The sequence below is a fragment of the Dermacentor albipictus genome, chromosome 1 (assembly GCF_038994185.2).
Source record: "Dermacentor albipictus isolate Rhodes 1998 colony chromosome 1, USDA_Dalb.pri_finalv2, whole genome shotgun sequence".
NCBI classification, from domain to species: domain Eukaryota; kingdom Metazoa; phylum Arthropoda; class Arachnida; order Ixodida; family Ixodidae; genus Dermacentor; species Dermacentor albipictus.
The window spans coordinates 23211767-23235457 of NC_091821.1; the positions used below are offsets into that span (position 1 = coordinate 23211767).

General features: G+C 46.3%; 1 protein-coding gene and 1 long non-coding RNA gene across 4 annotated transcripts in view; one reads left to right on the forward strand and one right to left on the reverse strand.

The window, feature by feature from the left end:
- Cad88C (cadherin 88C) overlaps positions 1 to 6546 on the forward strand; it is a 164722-nt gene extending 158176 nt beyond the window's left edge. For 2 of the 3 annotated variants that reach the window (XM_065454720.1, XM_065454721.2), the window contains exons 34-36: positions 34 to 97; positions 3347 to 3409; positions 4509 to 6546. In XM_065454720.1, coding sequence (XP_065310792.1) covers positions 34 to 97; positions 3347 to 3409; positions 4509 to 4836 — 455 coding nt within the window. In that variant the 3' untranslated portion in view covers positions 4837 to 6546. The remainder of the gene's footprint in view (positions 1 to 33; positions 98 to 3346; positions 3410 to 4508) is intronic. The other variant, XM_065454722.1, reaches the window with a different exon arrangement.
- LOC135920472 (uncharacterized) overlaps positions 1 to 23691 on the reverse strand; it is a 252501-nt gene that overhangs the window by 158099 nt on the left and 70711 nt on the right. The gene's annotated exons all lie outside the window — the stretch shown is intronic.

Below are 23691 nucleotides of genomic sequence, written 5' to 3' on the forward strand. Positions count from 1 at the left end.
TGTTCTCACGCTTTTTGTTTTCCCTGCCTCTAGGTTCTCGGGACTCGGCGTTAAACCGCATGGATGTGCCAAACACAAACCAGCACTCAGTCGAAGGGTAAGCGACGGCTGCGTGCCTCAAGGCTGCTTGCCTTATTGCAAAGTGAATTGGCGGACGTGGTCACCGTGTTCGTTCATCATTTGGCTTCAGATTTGCCCTGTGGACATCAATTTCTTGCTAGGAAATCTGCACAGCGCTGTAGCGAGGGCACACGCAACTGTGAACTGTCTTTTCCTTTGTTCGTTCGATAGTTTTGCACGGCGGCATAGCGTTTTTCTTCTATTAAGTCAAGCAGCGTTCCTTGGCGAGAGGCATAACTCCACCGATAGCAGTGCGGTGGGCGCCTTGTTTGTAAACCTGAATTGGGTCGGGTAGTGGCAGCTTGATGAGCGCAGTCCGGGTCAACACCACAAGAGGCACGGAATGTCTACTAGAGAAGCACAGAGCACCATAGATATTTAACTATCATGTAAACAAGACTATCTAGGCTGCCTAAACAAAATTTAGAGTAGTTTCGTCTCAAATCACACTTTATTGTATATATTTTTAATGCTCAGCACGTCGAAAGCATAGTATTCTGGTCACGGATACTGTCCGGGATCATTTTAGTACCTGATCTTAAACCATTGCACACTCAAACTACACTTTAATGCGCCAATTTTGTACAGCCTTTAAAGTTTATTGATGTAAATTCCAATTTAACAGAAGTTTTGGTAGCGGGAACGCAGCTTTCGTTACAAACTACGAAAATTACTATAAAACATTTAAATATGTAAAGCTGTTCAGCGCAGCCAGTTAATACTGCCTGCACTGTCTGTTGTCAGCGCGCAGCTTGTCTCCACCACATCCGCAAAGTCGCCACGAACAACAACAACAACAACAACAACAACAACAACAACAACAACAACAACAACAATAAAAAGAACCATCTTGGCTGCGTCATTCACTAGAGATGCCAATAAGTTTCAATTATTCAGAATATGCCTTCCAATCTGCCGTTGGTTTCAAAGACAGAAAATATTTATGGACAAAAGACCAGAACTTCGAAAGTTTGGTCAGAACTCTTATTTTAGACTCAATACATGCTCAATTGATTTTGTTTCCTCCTCAAAATTCAACACACGCTGTGGTTCGTCAGCGTGACGCAGTAAAACAGCCATTACACCTATGATCCTGCAGCAGACGTGTTTCGTCCACCATTTCGAGAATAAAAAAAAAAGAGAGAGAGGTGCCCAGAGTGGCAAACGTACTCGCAAGCATCCCTCTGTGAACTGCCTTTTTCCACTTTTATTTTCGGTACTTGATGTGGCGCTTCTGAAAAGTAAAGATAGAATTGCGTTGGGAATGACATGAAGACGAGCGTCAGGTTCACACTGAGCACCACAGGCGTGACCCCCGGTCTTATAGACGACCGCTGTTCTTTTCTCTACAAGAGTTCCAGCAACGATTTGTTGGCTTCATTTGAGTTTGGCGAGACCAACAAGATATAAAAAAAAGATAACCGGCTTGTAGTTTAACGAAGAGAGACATGTAAGCAGAAGTGACCGCCTGCTAAAGAGGCAAAACGACAGCACATAGTGCTGCGGTCGATGAAGACGACAATAACCGAGGCTACCAGGCCATTCACACGTTTCAATGGCAGGGAAGATTGTTTGGTAGCGTGGGCTGCTTGTCTCCTCTCTTTTACGAGTGACCTGCTTCTAAGGGTGTGAGGTCAAGCTTGAGAGAATAATTTAACTGTTGCCTGGTGTAGGCAGCGCTGCGATGATTACATCCAATAGCTCTCGAACCAGTGATAGCAAACAATTACCCTATGCTGCACACGTGGCTTTGAGGTCGTAAAGCGGATTATTTTTTATTCATTACGACCCAGGTACATTCAATCGGTGGAGCGGGTGCATTTCCTTGTTCTCCGCCTTGCTTTAAATATAGGAGCAATCACAAACGCTCGCTAACTTTGTATTCCACAGTAGCAAAGCCGCGCCTCGTCATTTCGCCAGTCGGGTTGCAAACCGCTGGTGCGCATTTTGTTTCATTGTTGACGGCATGCGTGTTTGCTTCTGCTACTGCTTGTAAGGACAATAATGAGGAATCAAAATTTAACTGCCGGTTTTTTTCACATTGCTCTTCGGTATACTTGCTTATTCACTTATCAGTGCTCATTGCTTATTATTCACCTATCACTTATTGTGTTGCACAGGCTGACTAGGGCCCACATTCACGGAGCTTTACTTTTACAAAATTGCATTTCGTTTGCGCTGCTTATTGCGATTTTTCTTTGTGTCAGAACAGCTTTGTGAATCTGGGCCTTGGTTTCGGCTAACTGCTGCTGTTGTGTTGTCAATGAGAATCTACTTTAACGAACTACTCGAATTATTGCTCTAAAAAGTGTTGGCGAAAGGATTGTTTGTTACTTTCAAATTTGTACCTTGAAATGGCTTTTTGGTTGGCTGAAGTTTAGGAGGCTGCAGGCCTTCATAGGAACAACCGCTCAGAGAAGGCCGGTGCATTCTACGATCAACGCATTTCTTCGATTGATTAAAATATAACAAAGAAGTTATCAAGCCCATATTTATAACTTTCTTTTACTTGGTAGCAAATAATGTCTGCCACGTTAATTAAAACAGAACAGCCGCCTCGAGTGGGCACGCTTATATCGATGCATTCAAATTCTGTGCGCAGCGTTATCTAAACGTCAGTCACTATAAATTTTTTTCATGGCAACTGAATTCGTTGTTTCTCAAAATGAGAGGTGGAATTGGCTTTCGTGTGGAACTACACATCAAGTAGAAATAAATCGTTCCGACACTTAAGGATCAATGGAACGACGTTTCATATACACGCATGAACGATTGTCAGTCGATCACGTTGACCATTAGGCTGCCTACTGCTGAATAAAGAAAATGTCCATGCGCACCAAGCATTATTGCACTAAATAATTGCAGAGACAACACCCCTTTAACGTACTTCTTGCTCATTAATTTCTGGTGTACTCAAGGCATAAAGATCATGGTTCATCGAATCATTCTTTAAACGCGAGGGTCACGTCGAGGCCTATAAACTGTAATGAGTTTCCTAACTGGACACATTAAAGAATAAGGCACGATCGAAGACGGAAGGGCTAATGCTTAGACGAATCACCAACGTATAACAAATGATCGTTTCCAGCCCCGCAGGAGCGTTGTTCTTCGGAGTCGCAGCTGAGAAGCGTAATTGTTTGAACGCATTTGGCCAATGTTACTGGTCCCATGATAACATAAAACGAGAAAGGGAACAAAAAAAAAATCTACGCCCCTTTTTTCATAGGTCGAACCCGATTTGGATGCACTCGTACGACAACGAATGGTATAAAGAAGACGAAGAGACAAGGTTAGTATATCGTAGGACAGCAGGCACCAGCATGATGCACCTCTTTACACATGCCTTGTACTCTTTCACCCATTCGACTTCTCTTAGCCCTTTCGTTTGATCTACGCCTGTCCTTAACCGCTTTCCTTTTCTTTTACGTGCACCAAATTTAATCATTCTACTGCTGGAGGGACGCGAAATTTGTCTTATGGTGTTAGTAAGCTACAGCCTAACTTAATTGTTTATGCCTAATTTTTGGTAACGTCTAAGATGCATGAATAGGTAAGATCGCACAATGTCAAGTCTTTTAAGGGTCATTATAGCAGACGTGTGCTCATCCGTGGCACGAATGTTGCCTGCTGGTTTGCACACTAACTAGAGCTGTCTCCGCCCATTTGTACTGTTTGACAGCCTCATGAAAAATGTACCGAAGTTCGAGCGCTCGCACTGGCCTTATTGTAAATCGGTAGAGAGGAAAAGAAGGCCCCTTATAAATAGTAATAGTGCCATGAGCAGATCTGGCTCAAGTATGTCATGCTGCAAGCAATCGTATAACCGAAGACGCCTGGAAGTGGCAGGCTTAGTTAGGGAAATTATTACTTTGTGGAAGGCTTAGAAAGAACCATGCGCACGGCGGCCAAAGTAGATGAAAGAACTACAAGTGACCAAAGCGAAAATAAAGATATTTCAAAGGAAATACAGAAGTCTGAACGACAATCTTAACTAGAAAAAGAGAAGCATCGTAGTAGGCAGAGCGCTATACCGACACCTAAAGGCGTGGCAGCGGCGTTCGTCCTTCCCATCCTGTTTCACTAGCAAGATCACGAGTGCGCTGATCAGAATGAAGAAATTTTGTGGTCATGGCACGCAGTTGGCAACTGCCCTAATTTGTCGCACAAGCATGTGCATGTCTGCTTTTTCCAGATGTCGTGTGGCTAAACGGCCTCTTGCACGTACCTTCATGCCAGCTGTTGATGGCATAACCTAGCATAACCCACCTTTATAAATCATCTCCATAGAACTTCAGCCATCCTTCTTTCCCCTCCTATTGCCTCGACCGCTCGTGAATCGCAATAATTGTACGAACCAGTCGCGTGCCGTGCTTATTTGCCACTTGCAGAGCGGCGGACCGCAACTCATTGGACGAAAACGCGGTGGCCGAGCCGTCGGGAAGCACGTCCTCTTCGACGGACACGCACCGGCAAACTCAGGACCGCGAGTTCGACTCTGCGCAGCTGTGCTCCGAGGTGTACGTTTTGTCGAACGGCACGGTGCAGAACATCAGCATACCCGTGGGTGGCTCGACCGACTTGCTGTGCCCTGAAGTGGCTGAGCGCAACAACCTCAACAGGAACAACAAGAATGGCGGCTGCCCTTACGCCAGCGTCTTCCTCACCAAAATGGGGACGCCCAACAGGGCCGGAAAGCTCGAGGTCTCTGAGCTGTGAGCGGGTATGCTTCTCTGGACACACCAAGAACGGAGCTCTGGTGGCGGTTTCGGGAAAGGGAAGCACGACTTCCGGAAACGACAGCTCAGACAGCAGACAGAAGACACCCAAGCAACCCGTCACGGAACAGGCTCCAACGTATTTTGGAATGGCAGCTCCACGAGCAGTGATCTTCCATTCGAAGTTTGCGATTTTTTTGTTGAGAGGCGAGAAAGAAAACTCTGATGTTGGGTTCCTCAGTGGGTGCGTCACCGTCAAATTGAAAGCTGCCATGCTTCTCTACTTTCCTGCTTTTGGGAGCCAAGGCATAAAACAATCTACTTGCGATAGCGAAAAAAAAAAGACTGAAGTTTAGAAAGCACTCCAAATTTTCTAATTACGGCCACCGCTCTGTAACAGAAGCGTGTCACACAGCACCTATGAAGTCTTCGTTTGCCTCCACCACACAGGCTGTCGTCACAAGGCGTGCGCAACCTTGACCATAGCCCATATATTGACTGACAACAAGTATGGTATGAGACCAGCCTTTCACCTCGGACGCCTCTCTATACAGGTCATTTCAAGGTTTCGGGGTTCAGTGGACTGTACCGAAAGGAAAGTGCGCCGGTGAGGCCCCTTAGGCCAAGGACCACTGATGTCAGTGATGGATGGTGCAAGTGCAAACTGCCGTGCCAGCGCGACGATTTGTGAATCAATGTGTTAAACCTAGCACACCCCACTCATCCTAATTTCAGCTGTACCTAAATTTAATAACTAGACTGGATGCAAGCGGTGCCCGCAACCTGAGGACTACTTCAACGTGACCGTATTAGAATTCTTTGACCCGTCAGCAATGCACAAAATGTACTAATCTGGCAATTGCTTTCGTTTAGAGGCTGGTGTACGAGGGTTCTTGTGTCCGCTTTTTTTGGTGTTCTTTACAAGATTTCACAGCTGGTAAAACGCTAAAAACAAGTTCGGCTTCCCTGAAATATGGAAGAAGTTCGTTAACCTTTTTCAGTCTCCCAACAGCAGGCTAGCCTATATTTTGGCCGACTAAATATTTGTCTGCTAGTAGTCTGTTTTCTATCGCTGCCACAGCATGGAACTCAATGCAATTCTCGTGTTTAAAAAAAACTGTTCGTTTGTTCCGGCACTATGCAGTAATTACTCTTTGTCGGGCGCGAAGAATATATGTCTGGCACCTCTTAATTTTATAGTAGTTGGGACTATGGGTGCACTGGCCTCTAAATGACTTCGCTAAGCAAGTAAGTATGCCTTCCGCACCAGCGTCACGCTAGGAGAGCACAAAACCAAAGGTCTGTACAATCGTAGCAGCCCCTGAACGCGCCTCTTTGAAATGTATATTTTTGTAACATGTCTAGGGACAAATGAGGACGCTCAATTCAGTGATGACGACCATATGCTGGACAGATCCAGGCATTTATGTGTATTTTGTTTTTTATATATGTTTTTCACCAAATGTGCCACATGTGATCCGCTTCGAAGAACCTTCAGCAAACTCCGCACGAAGGGTTGGGTCCTTGAAAACCCCAGCACCAAATAGTCCCTGCTGTTCAAGGCATCTTCAAGGACAAGCGAGAGAGGTCAACGTTTGATGTATCCATAACAATTTCATCCCACATTGAACAAGATGTCATCACGCGCAACTTGTTCTGTACTTCTCATCCTCATGTGTGTTTAAGCAAATATATAGATATATATATTATATGTCTTGTGACGTGTCTTGTTGGCATTGCTGTGTTCAGTTTTAATATTTGTGTTATAGAGGTTCTAAACATGCCCTCCTACAACGAAGCAAACATGAGAACATTTATATAAGAATTATTGGTTTGGTGGACAACGACAAAAGGATTGAAAATTTCGGATCAGAGATGGTTAGTACAAATATTCCAACATTACGTAATGCTAAGTGGAAACCGGCATGTTTCAATTTCTTTTTTCAGTTCATCAACGACTACATTCAATGTTCCCAATCTTTTCACATGTATTGAAGATGATTCCTCGCACCAAAAGCATTGAGTGGCGACTCAAGTTCACTGCTTCTCATGTCTGTTCGTGGGCCACCTTCGATCTTCCCTTTTGACCGCAAGATCGCCGAATTCTTCTGTCAGAAAGCACGGGCCAGAACATGTTACTCTCGCATATACAGTTAAAGCGAGGACACTTAGTCTCGACCCCCGGGGCTGTGTGGGTTTGATGACGAGGCAGCTGAAGACAAAGATAAAAGACTCAAACGATTGATTACTCGCAGCAAACATACGATAAGACCAGGATGAGCGTTATAGCAGTCGATCTTTCAACCAATTTCAGCAGTCACCGGCAAAGATGGCTGCCACTTACAGTGGTTGCAGATTCTGCTCTATTAGCGGTGAGAACTTGAATTGGCGCCTTCTCGCGAGTGACGTCAAGGCCTGGACGCCGCTCGCTCGCTCCGGCTCGCTCGGCTGCAGCGCGCGCTCGTTCCCTTCGTGTATGCTTGGGGTATGGGTGGTTGGAGCCGTACTTATTGTAGGATATGCCAGCGTCTTTCTGCTACCATGCCTGAACCACAGTTACTTCTTCAAAAGCACTTGAGGCGAGAAAATTTGCGGCTTGGATATCGCAAGCTATGTAGCGTTGAAGGGGTCTACTGGTTTTGCAATGCATATATGCGCCGTGTCTGTCCATAAATTTTGCGTAAAAAGAATGTCTGCAAAGTCAGCACGCCAAGTTGTGTAGAATGTTTTGCTAAACACTTAACATTCCCTTAGTACGTAGCTATGAGAGACATTGCGTTTTACATGGAAGAAAAATCTTGGTATTTGGTGTCAAGATGTTATCCGTGTTAGACACTGCCCAGCGAAGCTGTCATCATGATTCTTATACTCTGGGGGAGTTGTTCTAGTCAAATATGGTCACCTTATTAATGCATAAAGGAACGAGTTAGGCGCGCATTTCGTATAAAAATGTTTGCTGCTACTTTCACCGCTCTCTGAAACAAGCCCCATAAAATGAATTGCTCATGGCTGCTAACACGACGGCGCGCAGTGTAGAGTATTTACATAGTTCATTCACAAATACCATGGCAGCAATCGCCTGAAAGAAAAGTTTCGTGGTTAAGGTCAAGAGCCAATGAATTACAAGCGATGAAATGTTTCATGGTGCCCTTCAGTAGCCTCTACCGGCAATATGGCCCACCCCTCACGCAATGGAAGCAACCGACTGTCGTTATGGCGAGGCGCGCATTGTTCACGAAACCCATCAGTTCGCTGCAACTTTAAGTTGAAACCATGGACCCTATAACGTAAAACTATTCTAATATGTTTTTATTCCAATCTCCCGACGTTAAATTTACGTAAGCACCGACTCAAGCATTAGGCGGTGACACGCGGCATTGCCTGAACAGCCCAATCAGACGCTCCCCTCGTTTATATGAGGTCACTTTTGTTTGCTTTCAAATAGAATAACATCGCCTACATTGAGCGGTTTTTCTTATCTAATTGACTGACAGGAGGCGAGGACCACGCTCAAGTGGAGAGGGTTTCAATGGGGCCGATCCAGCGCACTGAAAATAGATAACCGTATGAAGAGGGAGGTGCCGACTTCTGCGATTGGTCCGCTTTCTCTTACTTAGCTTGCGGTGGCTTGCCTAAAATCGCGGCGGCGTGCAACGGATAGTGAAAAATGCCGCTAAAACGGTTCCTCAGCAAGGAAGAGTTGGCAGAGTGATGTTGTATACATGCCGAAAGTGCTCGAAAAACGTTGTACTGCCGCGCTTAAATGCTTGTTACACGAAAATAAACCCATACTCTTCGGCAGGTGTGAGTAGCCAGTACCTGAGCGATCGGCGGCAGCCATATTTTATTCCTTTCAGAATGGGGCAGCCTCCGGCTATTCAGAAAAAGATCTAGTTTTGTCCGGAATATTAATGCATCTTTAACGCGTACACGTCACTGACATAATGAGTTTACGTGGTTTGGGACGTCTAGTGACAGACAGGGGATGTGGGTGCAGCCTGAAACCTTTTGACCGATAACAGAGGGTTAATGGCGAAATGGCGTCGAATGAGAAATAATTACTTTTGATCAAAAATAACGTACAGCGCGAAGAACAAGGACAGCGATAGACGACATACACAGCGCTGTATGCGAGGTATGGCGACATACGCAACGCTGTGTATGCCGTCTATCGCTGTCCTTGTTCTTCGCGCTGTACGTTATTTTTGATAATGAATTACCAACTAGCCCAAGCAACCACCCTAATTATTTTTCTTTTGTTTGGTCGAATTATGCATAGTCAGTGTGTTCACGTCGTGTAAGATTGGGAGCGAGCGCGGTATTCGTGACGTCACATGCCAGACAGGCGAAGGGGGAGTGGTTCAAAAAGTTTTTGACCAATCGCAGAGGGCTGATTGCAGAATTGGAATAGAAAAGTTTGGAATAGCTTTACGTTGTAGGCGCCCCATGAAGCAGTTTTTTACAGCCCCAATTGCAATGCATAAAGTATACTCGACCTACTACAGGCAGCTTAGGGTGCCTTGAAAAGGAAAACTCAAGCAACTTCTGCCTCATCATGTCTCGATCCAGCGTTGTTTAATTGTACAAACGGTGAACTATTCGCTTCGTTAGTACATAAAAGAGAGCCTCGCAAACATTTATAAGACACCACAAGCCTGGCATATTTCACTTGATTTTTGACCCTCCACCGGGGAATTATGATATCTTTAGTATGTGCCATACTACTAATGAATGACGCTTTGGCTTCTCTCTGGCTGCAGCCATATGGTCCAAAAGGCATAGTTCACTAAAACATAAGGGTCGAACAGCCTGTGTCAGTTCGCCAAACAGATTCGTAATGCATATTCCTGAATAAACAAACACTAGTAAATTGCTAAAGTGAATTGAATGTGTAGCACGGAAAAGGGAATGTATATTTGTACACCCCTTTTCGTATTCTGCAAACAGCTGTGAGCCTTGTAGGAGTTGGGGTTGGGCATGAAACATGTGGTAGCTGGCCCATGCCGTCGTCCAACTCACTCACGCTTTGGACGTGGTTGTAGGGAGGAACTTGCTCTCATCGACAACTAGGAGTACGGGTTTTATGTACAATATTTATATGAAGACAGGAGATCCATTTCATCAGTCTAGCAAGACTGAAAAGTGAAGCATGAAAGACGAAGCACGAAGCCCCCAGCACGAAGCACACGCGCACCACGAGCAGCCGAAAACGGCTGCTTAAAAACCCTCTGTCCACCCTAGATCCCCAGGTGAGGGAAAACATCCGTTCAACCTTAGTCCAATGGGAGCGTCCTAAGTCGTCGTAATCGTAGTTGATCCGCCTTTGAAGGGGAGGGTTCACACACTCACTTGCGCACTTTGGTTTCACTAAACACGCCGAGTTGAGAGGGTCCTCGTAGACATGGCTTGTCACGCTTCACCCCAGCTGGCGCCTCTTGATTCCAGTTAGCCGCCGCGCCTGTCAATCGACTGATGATTTCTGCGGCCCGCCAGAAAGCACCGCTAAACACCCTCTTCGGGGAGTTATCTTGCTCCAAGTAGACCGTGAAGGCGACAGCGAATGAATTAACAATACTCGGTCCGCCGAACGTGGCTAGACTTGGTGGCGCTGTTGGCTGTCCGCAGGAGGCGTATTGTTGTCTCTCCAAAACGACTCGTCCCAGCGGGCCGGGAAGGGTTTGAAGGTCGCTACCCCCGCAGGTAGATCGAAACAGCTGCAGCGGGCTGCGAAAGGTTTGCAGTTCAGTACCCCTGCAGGCCGATCGTAACAGCTCCTCCATGGCCCGGAAAATCTCGACTGGCCAGTGCTGATAACTGCTGGGCAGGAAGAGAATGGCTGGCTAGCAAGAATACGGCTTTACTCTCTGCAACCACTGCGAACTTGGAATGCCTTAAACCATCTGACAACAACCGGCACAGAAGAGTCGATCCCGGCAACACAATACTACTCAGCGTGCAAAAGCCGGAATCAGCTGTTAACCCAGCAGGCTTCCTGTCAAAGTTTCAATGTAAGTCGCGCAACTGGGAACCCAAAATTTCGACCCCAGAGTATTGTGCCGCCAAAGCGAGCGTTCACGTTCCCCCCGAGTTTAACCAGACCTGACCGTCGTGCTGCACAAGAGCAAAGATTTACGCTGAACAAAACCGAAGGCTCTCGAGCATCAATACCCGAACATAACTTAAGCAGCCTCAATTCACGAACAGCCTGCTCTTACCCTATCGCAGTGGCGTACTTATCACACGTACTGGTGCAACTGAACAGTCTGGTCAATTCCACAGTTCACAGTATTAGAGTTTGGCAGTCGTAGCTGTAGGAAGGAGCTTGGCTCTGCGTCGGGACTTAGGAGAGCAGGATTTATTGGCAGTATTTACATCTTGAACATGAGGTACATCGACAGTCTAACGCGACTCCCATATGGAGCCCGCAAGACTAACATACAGCAAACAGCTTACGAGCACACAGCTCACTAGTACATTTCTAGCATGACAACGAGCACTCAGCTCCCGACGACGAGCACACACTAGCAGCCGGCAACCGCTGCTTATAAGCTCTTTTGATTCCAAGCGAACGGAAACGTTCGTCCACTCATCGTTCGACGTTACCGTTCGACGTCACCGAAGATGACCCGCCCTTTTGGAGGAGGCGGGCTCACATACTCGTGTCGCACACACACACAGGTGCAAAGGTCCGGAGCCGACGTCAGAGGGCTTCGTAGAACTCTGCTTTGTCCCGGATGGCGCGGCCGAGTACCACATTCCTGAGCTGACCGCGCGCCATGTGGCTGCCGGTCATCCGCAGTTCTCTGAAGTGTGCCCCGTCTGGTTGGATGGAACACGTGCAGCGGGCTGAAATAGCTGGCACGTTGGCACCCCGTACGGCCATTCCTAACAACAGGTACTCTAGCTTGTGGTCCCTATTCCACAATCGCTCTAGCTTTGTGGTCCTTATTCAGAACGCGTAGTTGCGTCGGGCGCAAACGTTTCATCACGCTTACTCATCTTCCTTCCTCTAGTCCATGCAGGACACGTACCTTAAACGAACTAAACTTGCGTAACTTACGCACTCCGCAGAACCCTTAAAAAGATGCGTCTTCTAATAACTAGTTCCACGCACATACACGAGCGACCCAGTCACAAACATTCTGCGTCCTTCCGTCCTCGCAGGACACGCGCTAATGGAACTAAGAACGCTTCTCAGCGCGAATTATGCGCTTACTGAAAACCTCCGTGCTTAACCTTAGAAACTTCGAAAACCCTTATAATAAAGAAAGGTTAACTAGTACACACGCGTGTTATCACAGGCCTCTCGCCGACAACGTTGACGCTTCAGGTTACTGACAAAACAAAAAACATTCTACTCATTAATTAACACCTCGCGAAACTAACGGTTTACATAAAACGCATCTTTCAAATCTCGGAGCTTATCAAACGGAAACATAAACAAAGCTCATACCTTACATATTGAAAGAAACTTTATTCTTAAATCGCGAAAATTTTCATATGCTGAAAAATAAAACAAAACAACACGTTTCACTTCTACGGAAGCTATCTAGGTCTCCCGTTCCAAACGTTTACGACTGACTCATACTTTTGAGCCGTACTCGAGGTGGTCGCGGTCGGAAAGTTATTCTGGCTACCCAGGAACAACAAAAGGACTGACACACTATCAGCTCCTTCAAAACGTTACAGTCTCTGGCCAACTTGCGTCCTGGTGCTAGGCTTTCATCATGAACTCGACTGACCGCGTCACGACTCCTTACCACCTCGTCTCGTCTTGCCACCTTGCGCTCCTACGCACTTCATGCTGCACCCCGAAAAGAACGACGGAACGACGAGGAACAAAACTGCCCCGTTTCCTTTGTCCGCGCAGAACATGCTTCTCGGTCTCTTTTTGACCACTGGATCGAACGTGCTTGATGCGCCAATGTCGTCAACGACGACCGCACCTTTTTTTTCCTTGCGCCCTGGCTTTTTTGCTCTGTCGTCGTCTTTGGCTGCGCAACATTATTCACCGCATTCCTATCTTTACCGTGCTTCTTTCCACGGCGCTTTTTCCTGGAACGCCCTTTCATGCCGCCTTCTCGTGCCTCAAGCTGGTCGGTACACATCTCGCCGGCCCGGATTGCTCTCCTACCCGCACAGTCTGAGTGAATTTCAATTAAATCAACTCTAATCGAGAAGCACCACCATCATCATCGCCACCGGGCGATAACATGCAGAAAGAGGCGGATTCAGAAGAAGAATTGGAAGACCAGTGGGAGGCTCTGCTGGTGACGCAAGACCCTGACAGCCAGCTGCGGTTGGTGAACAGGGCTCGGGCGGCGGCAGCGAGCCATGGCTACCTGGACTGAGGAGGCCACCCACTTTTGGGCTCAAGAAGCCTGGTCTCACAATAAAGTTTATTTCTTTCTCTCTCTCTTTGTCTCGACTGGCGGACAGCTCATCTGACTCTGGAACAATGCAGCAGCCTTTACTCGAGCTATGCAACTCGCACTCCTGCGAACTGCTCTCTGCTGCATTGCCCAGCTCACGCTGTGCATCGGCACACAGCTCGTCGGTCTCGATGGCTGTCTCACCCGCACAGTCCGAATGATTCATAACTAAATCATTCCTTTCTTGGCTACTTAGACTTGCGGACAGCTTCACCAATCCCTGAACAATACAGTTGTCTTCCCTTGAGCTACGCAGCTCGCAATCCTGCGAACTGCCCTCAATTGAATCGTCCAGCTGGCACTTCACTTCGGCACGCAGATCTGGCTCGACATGGGTGCTCGTGTCTGTTGGGTCAGGAGTACTGTGTACTTCGTTTACGACCTCGTTAACATTCCATGCGACGCACACGCGCGGTGACTATGCCAATTCATTCACAGCTGGCCTAGCTGTCTCTACAGTGCTCTGTTGGCACATCACCTCGTCGCTCTTACTACGGCCTTTAACGGCCTCTGTTGCCACTAAGGCATAGTTAGCAGCGATCCCTTTCCGTTAACCTGAGAATGTGCTGCTAACCTCACAGGTACTACTCCTCTTGTCAGCTTTTGGCGAAAATACGCTATATATTTCCTCGTTCTTTAGCTCTGTACTACCTACAGAAATTTCAGGCAGCCGTTGTCTGTGTGCGTTTAACTGCTGCAATGCTTGTATCTGTTTGTTCAATGCTGCCATTTCTTTTTCAAGCTCTTGTCATTCTTGCTCACGTTTTCGCTCATGCTCCTCGCGTTCTTGCTCGCGCTCTTGGCGTTTTGGTCTTTTGCTTGGTCTTTTGCTTAGAATTCTGTTACCTAGACGTTCGATCAGCTTCAAATCATTGTCACTTTGGAGAATGGTTTTACGAATTTCTGCTTCCATCAAGTCCTCCTCTACGTCTACGTCGAGCTCTTCACACAACCGCAACAGGTCAGCTCTCGTCATACACATTAGGACCATGGTCGCTACTTTAAGCTTTGGCTCTGCTGTCACACAATACTTGCTGTGATACCCCCGCAAATCAGAATACAAGTAAAAGATCCGCAGCGATTCAAATCTACAAACCCAGAGGAATTGAAACCTGGTAAGTCTTACAGCCAAAACCAAACGCTTACCCACTCAAGCAGCACCATATCGCCAATCCTTCTCTCAGCGATTCAAATCTACAAACCCAAAGAAATTGAAGCCTGGTAAGTCTTACAGCCAAAACCAAACGCTTACCCACTCAAGCAGCACCATATCACCAATCCTTCTCCGCTGTATCCAGTCAATTGCAAGACGTGGTCAATACCAAGTCGCCTCCAACTTGATTGGGATATCGGTCGGTCACCATGTCCCAAAGTCCGTGCGATCTCATTGCTGTCTTCGCGTTGTAGGACAATCTCACCACTGCCATCCAGTTGTAAGAGCTGGAGGACAATCCCACCGCTGGCAACCATTTGTACGGGTTGTAGTCGGGCTTGAAATAAGTGGTAGCTGGACCATGCCGTCGTCCAAGTCACTTACACTTGGGACGTGGTTGTAGGGAGGAACTTGCTCTCATCGAGAACTAGGAGTACGGGTTTTATGTACAATATTTACATGAAAACAGGAGATACATTTCATCAGTCTAGCAAGACCGAAACGTCAAGCACGAAAGACGAAGCACCAAGCACCCAGCACGAAGCACACGAGCACCCAGCACACGAGCACCACGAGCAGCCGAAAACGGCTGCTTAAAAACCCTCTGTCCTCCCTAGATTGCTAGGTGAGGAAAAACTGCCGTTCAACTTTCGTCCAATGGGAGCGTCCAAAGTAGTCGTAATCGTAGTTGACCCGCCTTTGAGGGGGAGGGTTCACACGCTCACTTGCGCACTTTGGTTTCACTGAACACACCGAGTTGAGAGGGTCCTCGTAGACATGGGTTGTCCCGCTTGACCCCAGCTGGCGCCTCTTGATTCCAGTTAGCCGCCGCGCCTGTCAATCGACTGACGATTTCTGCGGCCCGCGAGAAAGCACCGCAAAACACCCTATTCCAGGAGTTATCTTGCTCCAAGTAGACCGTGAAGGCGACAGCGAATGAACTAACAATTCTCGGTCCGCCGAACATGGCTAGACTTGCTGGCGCCACTGGCTGTGCGCAGGGGGCGCATTGTTGGCTCTCCAAAAGGACTCGTCGCAGTGGGCGGGGAAATCGTCGGTTCTCCGAAGGAAGGCGCATTGTTGGCATTCCAAAGCGACTTGTCGCAGCGGGCCTGGAAGGGTTTGAAAGTCGCTACCCCCGCAGGTCTATCGAAACAGCTGCGGTGGGTTGGGAAAGGCTTGCATGTCAGTACCCCGGCAGGCCGCTCTTAACCGCCTCAATTAGCTTTACTTCAAATTACCGCCACTTAAAATAAACACGTGACGAACCGCCTAATTTTGAGAAGCAGTTAAAGAAGCAAGTGATGCTGGTCTAAACTGCAGTGTGAGTTAAGTCGTCGTGCGACTGCCGAGCGTTTCTGCGAAGAAATGCAAAAAATAGATATTATACCACGAACTACTCGTCGTGAGCAAACCTGTTTTAGCGGATTAAAATCAAGGTAACTATTGTAGAAGCCATATATAGCCAGCGTTTGTGACACACCGTGGCAGGTATGGCATCATAACTGGATTCTTATATGCTGTGTTTTTGCGGTTGTCGATTCGCGGATGAAAAAATTATCCGATGATTACGATACTCCCTAATGCGAAATTTGAGCGCAGCTCTATACGTGTTTCCATTTCGTGATATTTTGAAGCAAAGAATTTGAGAGAGACATGTAGCAGAGTCGGTAATGGTCGAAAATCTGATCTGCGGATCAAGCGAGCCGGCGTTTATACATGACTCGTCAAAGGTTACAGTGTGATCGCTGGTGCCGCAAGGCTTCCAGAAAGTACTATACAATTCGCATAGCGCATACAATCAGATTAAGAAACAATCTCACACAATAACAACCAAAACAAGCGCGAACGAGACCGACCCAACAGAACCAAACAGGCGCGGGCGAGAGCTTTGGCGCGAGCAGACGATAGTACGAAACGAGCGGATCGGCTGAGACCAGACACGAGTGCGCATCGAGCCGTAAGGAGGGTCCGCATGACACCAGCATCGCGCGCGCACGTCACTGAAGGGGCCGCTCTCATTGGTCTCCGCCATTCGCGGCTCTCGTCCTTCGTCTCCCACTCCAGCGAAGGGGGGCGGAGCTGGTTACGAGGCCGACGACAACGCCGACGACAACGCCGACGACAACGCCGACGCGAAACCCAGGAACGGACGCCAAAGAGCTGCGCTCTAAAACACGCAGTGTGTTAGTCTGTGTTCTTTCGGCTGGCACTGTAGCGTTACCTTTGAGAATTGTATTGTCGTCTAAGAAATAAGCTCTTTGAATAAATTTTCGCGAACGAAGACGTCGCAAAAATATATTTGACACGACCGCCATAACTATACAAGTAGAGGGAACGAGAGCGAACAAACGAAAACACTGAAAAAGGAACCCGGACACCACCTGAACAGTAGCAGACGACAGGCAAGAGTCCGTGCCGTGACGTCACGCGAGCGGCGCTCGCAGCGCCACTAAACTACAGTGGCGCTACAGTTCTCGGGGCTAATCCCACCTACTACGTGATGTTTGCTTCCGCCCCACGTAGCCATGCAACCTGGGCGGGCAGCTGCCGGGAAGACCGCATTACTCCTCCCACATGCGGCCAGTGTTTACGCTCACTTGCGCTTCTTGCGAAAAATAACAGAAAAAAGTGGCAATGTACTGCGCAACTCGTAATGTGCCGGTAACTACACAAACACTACTCAAGTTGAAGTCTTCGGCTAGTTGCTTCAGGGTCCACATTTTCAGTTTCATTGTTCTTGGAGACAATGCACTTTAGCTCCAGCACATGGAACTGACATGGAACTTTCACTGGCACCATTTGGTTCTTCCGAGCGCCTAGCTTCACACTTCACGCAGTTCCGTGCTAGTAGTTCTCAGGATAGCAACTCCTTGTCGCAAGTCTTTGTTGGTACATGCCCGTAGAGCTGTATCCCTGTTATAACTCTCTACATTTGGGCATTTAAGACACCGCCGTGGCTCCACTTCATGCAGCAGACGGCAAGCAGCTCACCCGCCGCATCGTGTTGAGAGTGACGCGTGTTGTGATGGTGGTGGTGATAAACTTTATTTCTGCAATTTACAAGAGAGGTGTGAGGTGAGCCCTAAGGGCCCAGCCCATACAAAGTCTGGGGGGGGGGGGGGTGTCTCTAGTCCGGGACCCCCGTGGCTTCTGCAGCGGCTTTGGCTCGGGCCACCATGTGGTCTAAGATACCTCAACTCAGGATATGAGCAATAGTCAATAGCTCTCCTTATCTCGTAATGTGATGAAAGACTGGTTGGATGGTTTGTCATGGAACGCAATTGGAGGCACCAAAGAACGCAAAAGACAGGGGAAACAGCAAGACGACCACAAGGCGCATTACTATCATCTTACTGTCTCCTCTGCCCTTCGTTTTCTCTGCGCACTTTCCAAGCTCTTTTGCTCCCTCTTGGAAGATACCATGTCTACTTTTTATGAGTCGTAGCGCAACAGACAAGATAACCGTTTGTGAAATTACCGCGCAGTGCCTCGTCTTGACACTGCGCGTCGTGTGTTTCAGTTCTGGAAGTGGAAATCCCTTCCAACCCATGTCACCTTCTGAAACTTTGGCATGAGGACTTTTTGAGCAGATGTTGATGACAAAAAGAAAAAAAAAACTGAATGACAACAGTGTATCTTTTTATATGGTATATTGGCGATGAATACTTCAGACAAGTTACACAGCTGTAGATGACAGCTCAGACCCTTAGAAGCACCTTCCTATAGAAGCACAGCACTTTTCAAGCCATGCACACTCTTCTGAATCCTCAACCAACATTTTTATGTTCATTTTCTACCGCTCAGTCAATTCAAAGGCTCTTCAGGTGTATGCGAGTTGTCTTATTAGAAAGGCTCTAAATGGCTCCTTAGCCATTTACTGGTCATACTGCCGTGCAAAGCTGCATGGTAAGACATCTATAATGGATAGCTTCAGTAATTCAACAGGGACATATCGAAAAACAGGTGGACGCCCAAGAACACGGAAACACAAACCACAATCATTGGAGCCTCCCAAACCACCAGAAATTCCCACACGTAAGTATAATGCTCGCATCAACAATTTTCGTGCGGGAACAAGTGCTTGGTAGCCCGTGTAAGCGGAAGCTGTTCAGTCAGTGCTCCCGCTCGACGGCTGGTAATCAAAATAGAAGCAACATGCAAAGGTAACTCGCTGCACGAGACTGCAAATAAATGTGTTACGCGTAAACGTGTTACGCGTAAACGTGTGAACGCTACTCAAGTTGTGGGGTTTGATGTCTTGGAGTTGAGCAGCGGGCTATCGGAAAAGCGCTAATAGAAGGCTTCGCATCAATGTAGACCACCTGATGTTGTTTAACGTGCACCCAAAGTGCGGTACTCGAGATTTTTTGCATTTCACTCATATCCAAATGCTAACGCTGCTGTCAGGAATAGGGCTGTTGACCACGTGCTCCGCAGCAGAATGTCATAGCCACTGAGCCACTGGGAAAGGTAGAATGTAACTCGGAAGGACGCACTCTCGTTGTACAGTGTGCCCCAAATAGCTGAAATTGAAGCAGTGGAATAATGGCACATCATCTATCCCTACCGTTCTTTAAAGGTACAACATAATCGGTTAACATCAATCCCGGCAAAACTTGCTATAAATGTTTTCAGTGTGGCATAACTTAGAAAAATTAAGAACCGCGTCCAAGGAGCATTTTGTATATACCAGATTATTTTTTACTGTTAGTAATTGTCGAGTACCCTAGGACGAAAAAGCGAGAAAGAAGGACGGGGCAACCAGTTGACTCAATGAACTACAATGGTAAGCCCCAGGTTTGTTCAAACATATCTTTATAATACGCAGATTCTATCGGTTAAGATAGTGCGCTCATTGCTGAAGCATTGTCAGACAAGGGTAGTGCGCATATTTTACATTGCGCGCTAGATGAAACTTTCATTTTAGCACAAGATAGCTGCTCAAGAAAGGACAAACAAAAATTGAGTACGTACAAATTAAGAGGGCAAAGAAACCGCATGAGTAAGAAAGAGTAACACCAGGAATGAGCACACCAGCGGGGTAGCAGCGCTACTCGACCACAACGACCTACACAAAGACCCGGTGACTCACTTGCCACTAGTGCTGCTGCTGTAGAATTAAGCGGATCTGGTCTTCTTTCGGTTAATGTTCTGCTAGACTGGTATTAGATTACCCCAAATCCCTCGGTAAACTAGTAAGAGCAGTCATTGGCTTCTTGGTACTATGCGAAACTAACGTTCTTTAGTTCCTTAAGCCCAATGCTTCTGTCTCTCTCGGCACCAGATATAAGCGCGGCTGACCAGCCAGGCTTGCGAACACGCGTGTCAGAACTTCCGACAATAGCACCGTTTCAGCCCTTCACCCACACCAAGCCTACTGGCCGCAGGGGTAACAGCGGCCCGATATTATGATGGCTGTCGTGTAGTTACCCAGTTGAAAAACACAACAGGAAATTTTAACAGTCTGTCGTATTTTGGGACGTTGTTTCTGTAGTTCTGTTGTCTGTAGTTCTGTTGCCTGTAGTTCTGTTGCCTGTAGTTCTGTTGCCTGTAGTTCTGTTGTCTGTAGTTCTGTTGTCTGTAGTAGAAAGTTCTGTAGTTCTTGATCAATATTTAATTAAAAATTGACAGAGACGTCCGTAAAGTTATGTAAATTTGTTAGTACAAAAAAGAAAAACATAAAAGTAAAAAAAAAATTAAAAAAGAAACGTCTTTACCTGGGATTCGAACATGCGACCTCACGATTCCGAGCCCGGCATCTTACCACTGCACCACTCCTTTTTTTTTTCTTTATTGCCAACTTGGCACAATACAGTGAAAAACACCATCATAACATCACATTAAAAATGCTAGCTTGTGTCTGGCTAGCATAAGTGGGTAAAAAAACGCTTTACGGTCAGGAGTTCGTCCAGATAAACACACCAATCTGGCTTTTCTTCCTTCTGTTTGTACACATCTCGTAAATATCCGATGCTTTCGTTGAAGTTGTCCCGGGCTGACCTCGCGTTGACGTCCGCATTACGCACTGACATTCTGGTTTTCCAAACACTGTGCATTACTAGAATCATTAGCATATCGTACGGCACACATTCGCTTTCGACGGGAAGAAATCGAATGCCGTAGGGTGTAAGCGGCAGTTCCTTTTTCAGGGTTCTTTGCAAGATGTCCCATAAGAATACGGCATCCCAACAATCGAGAAAAATGTGCTCGATTGTTTCAGGCCTTTTGCATATTACACAGTCAACCGACCATGGTACCAACAACCCTTTTTCCTTTAGCCACGGTATTGTAGAAAGTGTGCCACTATGGAGCATGAAAAAGAAAGTTTTGACTGACGATCGGATAGTCATACTTTTAACCCTTTTTAACACATTGCTGCCTGGCCCAGGATTGTACATCCTTCGATACAAGGGAACAGGCATCATCACATCAATTAGATCTTTGTAGAGGCGTTTTCTCTTGACCTCGCTGAGATATTCCATTGAAAATCTTACTTTTAGAAACTGCACAGCCGCAACAATTTCATGCATGTATCCGCGGACATTGCGTTGCATATGGGCGCATGATGACACAATGACATCTGGCAATGCGTTCGCCAATCTCACTTGCATAACACTTCTTAAAAAAGGATTTCTTTCATTGCGATAATATACGAACCTAGAGACAATTTGTCTCACGAACAAATGAATCAAACCCAGTCCTCCCGATCGCACTGGAAGGAACAAATTTGTGCGGCTCACCCTTTCCCACGATGAGTTCCATACAAAAACAGCCAACACTCTGTGCAGTCGTTGAATACTCATGCGCGACATGTGCAACGCTTGCAAAACATACCATACTCGAGCAATAATAAAAATGTTACACACTGTGGCACGGGAAAAAATTGATAGGTCTCGTCCTCCCCATTTTTGTGTTTTCTCTCGAGCCTTGTCTGTCTGTTCTTTCCAGTATTCTTGTGTATCCTTGTAGTGTTGTAGTGGTACGCCTAGGTATTTACTTGGAGTAGTCGTCCACTGAATGTTGGCGTACGTGACTGGCACACTTTCCCATTCACCATGCCAGAAACCCTGACATTTATTCCAGTTTATTCTGCTCCCTGTGTATTGACAGAAAGCTGTGGCATCTTTTATCGCATTTGTTACACTTTCTCTATCGGTACAGAAAACAGCTATGTCGTCGGCGTAAGATAATATTTTGACTTCACAAGCCATAATACGAAAGCCTCTTATTTCCTCATTTTGAATAATCTTTAAACAAAATGGCTCTAAATAAATGCTAAAAAGTAGTGACGACAGAGGACACCCTTGTTTCACCGAAGAGACGACATGGATGCTTTTGCTGACTTGTTTGTTAATTATAATTGAGGCAGAGCATCCAGTGTACGACATTTTTACACCTTCCAGTATTATTTTCCCTACATTTACATATTCCATAATGGCAAACAATATTTCGTGCGTAACAAGGTCAAAAGCTTTTTCCAGATCTATTTGGAGCATTGCCACATGGTTGGAAAAAACATCACAACACTCCAAAATATTTCTTGCTATATGAATGTTCGTAGTTATGCTCCTACCTTTAATTCCGCACGTCTGGTGTGGTCCGACTATATCTTTAATAAAACCTTGTAATCTTCTTGCCAAGACCTTCATGAATATCTTGTAATCTACGTTAGAGAGGGTAATTGGCCGGTAAGAACCTACCGATAATTGCTTAAGTCGGTCGTCCGTTTTAGGAATGAGAATGATATGTGATTGACGGAAGGAAAGGGGAAGCTCTTCTATGTCATATGCCTCTTGTATTACCGCATGCAATGCCTTAGCTATAGGAGTTTTAAATTTCTTATAAAACGCTGAACCCAGTCCATCGGGGCCGGGCGACTTTCCGGGGTTCAAATCATCGATTGATTTTTCAATTTCCTTTAATGTAATTGAGGCTTCTAGGACTGATTTTGCATTTTCATCTAGTTGCGGCATAAGTGGAAGAAAAGCGTTTACAAATCCCTTGTTTACTTCTTTCCTTTCACCAAACAATTTCCGAAAGTGCTCTACGAAAGCGTCTTCTATATCACTTTTCTTATCTGTGACTACACCTCGGTACCTTATTTCTTTGATTTCTTTTTTGGTCGCGTATCTTTTTTCGTCACTAAGGGCGCGTTTGGTGGGCGTTTCGCCCATCCACAAATGCTCTGCACGAGCCCGTATCACTGCTCCTCTATAATTTTCGACATCGATAAGCTCAAGTTGTCGCTTGACGTCTCGAATTTCTTTACTGCGCAGGCCGGGGGTAACACTTTCTTGGCTGATCAAGAAGTCTAACTGGTCTTGCAGTTCTTTTTCGTGTTTTATTTTACTGTGCTTAAGTGCAGAAGCCCGTTCTATCGCCTTAATCTTTATTTTTTCTTTGAAAAGCTCCCATCTGCCAATTATCTTCTGGTGATCTTCAAGTAAGTCATTAAGGTTTTCCATTGCGTAATCTACGAAAGGTTTGTCATCCAATAGATTATCATTAAGTTTCCAGAGGTGCCAATTAAATGTACTTTTTCTTTTTTCTGCTCCAAGCGAGAAAGACACTAAGCTGTGGTCGCTGAAAGAAACATGATTGACTGTGTAATTACTGCACAAAGGTACAAGAGCTGTCGATATATAAGCTCTATCTAGTCTAGCGTGGCTATTTCCTTGAAAATGAGTGAACTGGGGGAAGTTACATGAAAACAAAGACCCCACGTCATCTGACATGCTTTTCGAGTGTACGTTTTGGCCATATGAATAGTACGACGTGCTGATGCGCTGATGTTTACATTTGCATTTTGAGAGCCAAGATCCGCTATCACTCCGCGGCGTCAAGTGCCGCATTTCTAGAAGAGCAAGAGTGTTCGTACCATCGACAGGTACATCGTGCAGTGCTAGAACATCGATTTTGATATACGATATCCATATTAAATAAGGAATTCAGAAATAGACAACGTTGACTTTTAGGGTTATTACTGCTAGTTTCGACAGTTGTCTCTCGTTCTTTACACTTTTGAGCGCGCATATAATTCGTGTGTTCAATGCAAAATAACTACATAAACATTCGTGGATGAGAGTTCTTTCTGACAGCATACTGGCTTCTCACGGCAGCACTGTAGCAGATTAATGAGACCCGAGCGAGACAGCTTTTCACGCAACTTTGTGGAACAACCCAAATCTTCTTTTCTGCTTCGCATAAGCTTGTGAAATATTCCTGGGAAATTAACTAATGTGTCAGTGTAACAGCACATGTAAGTCCA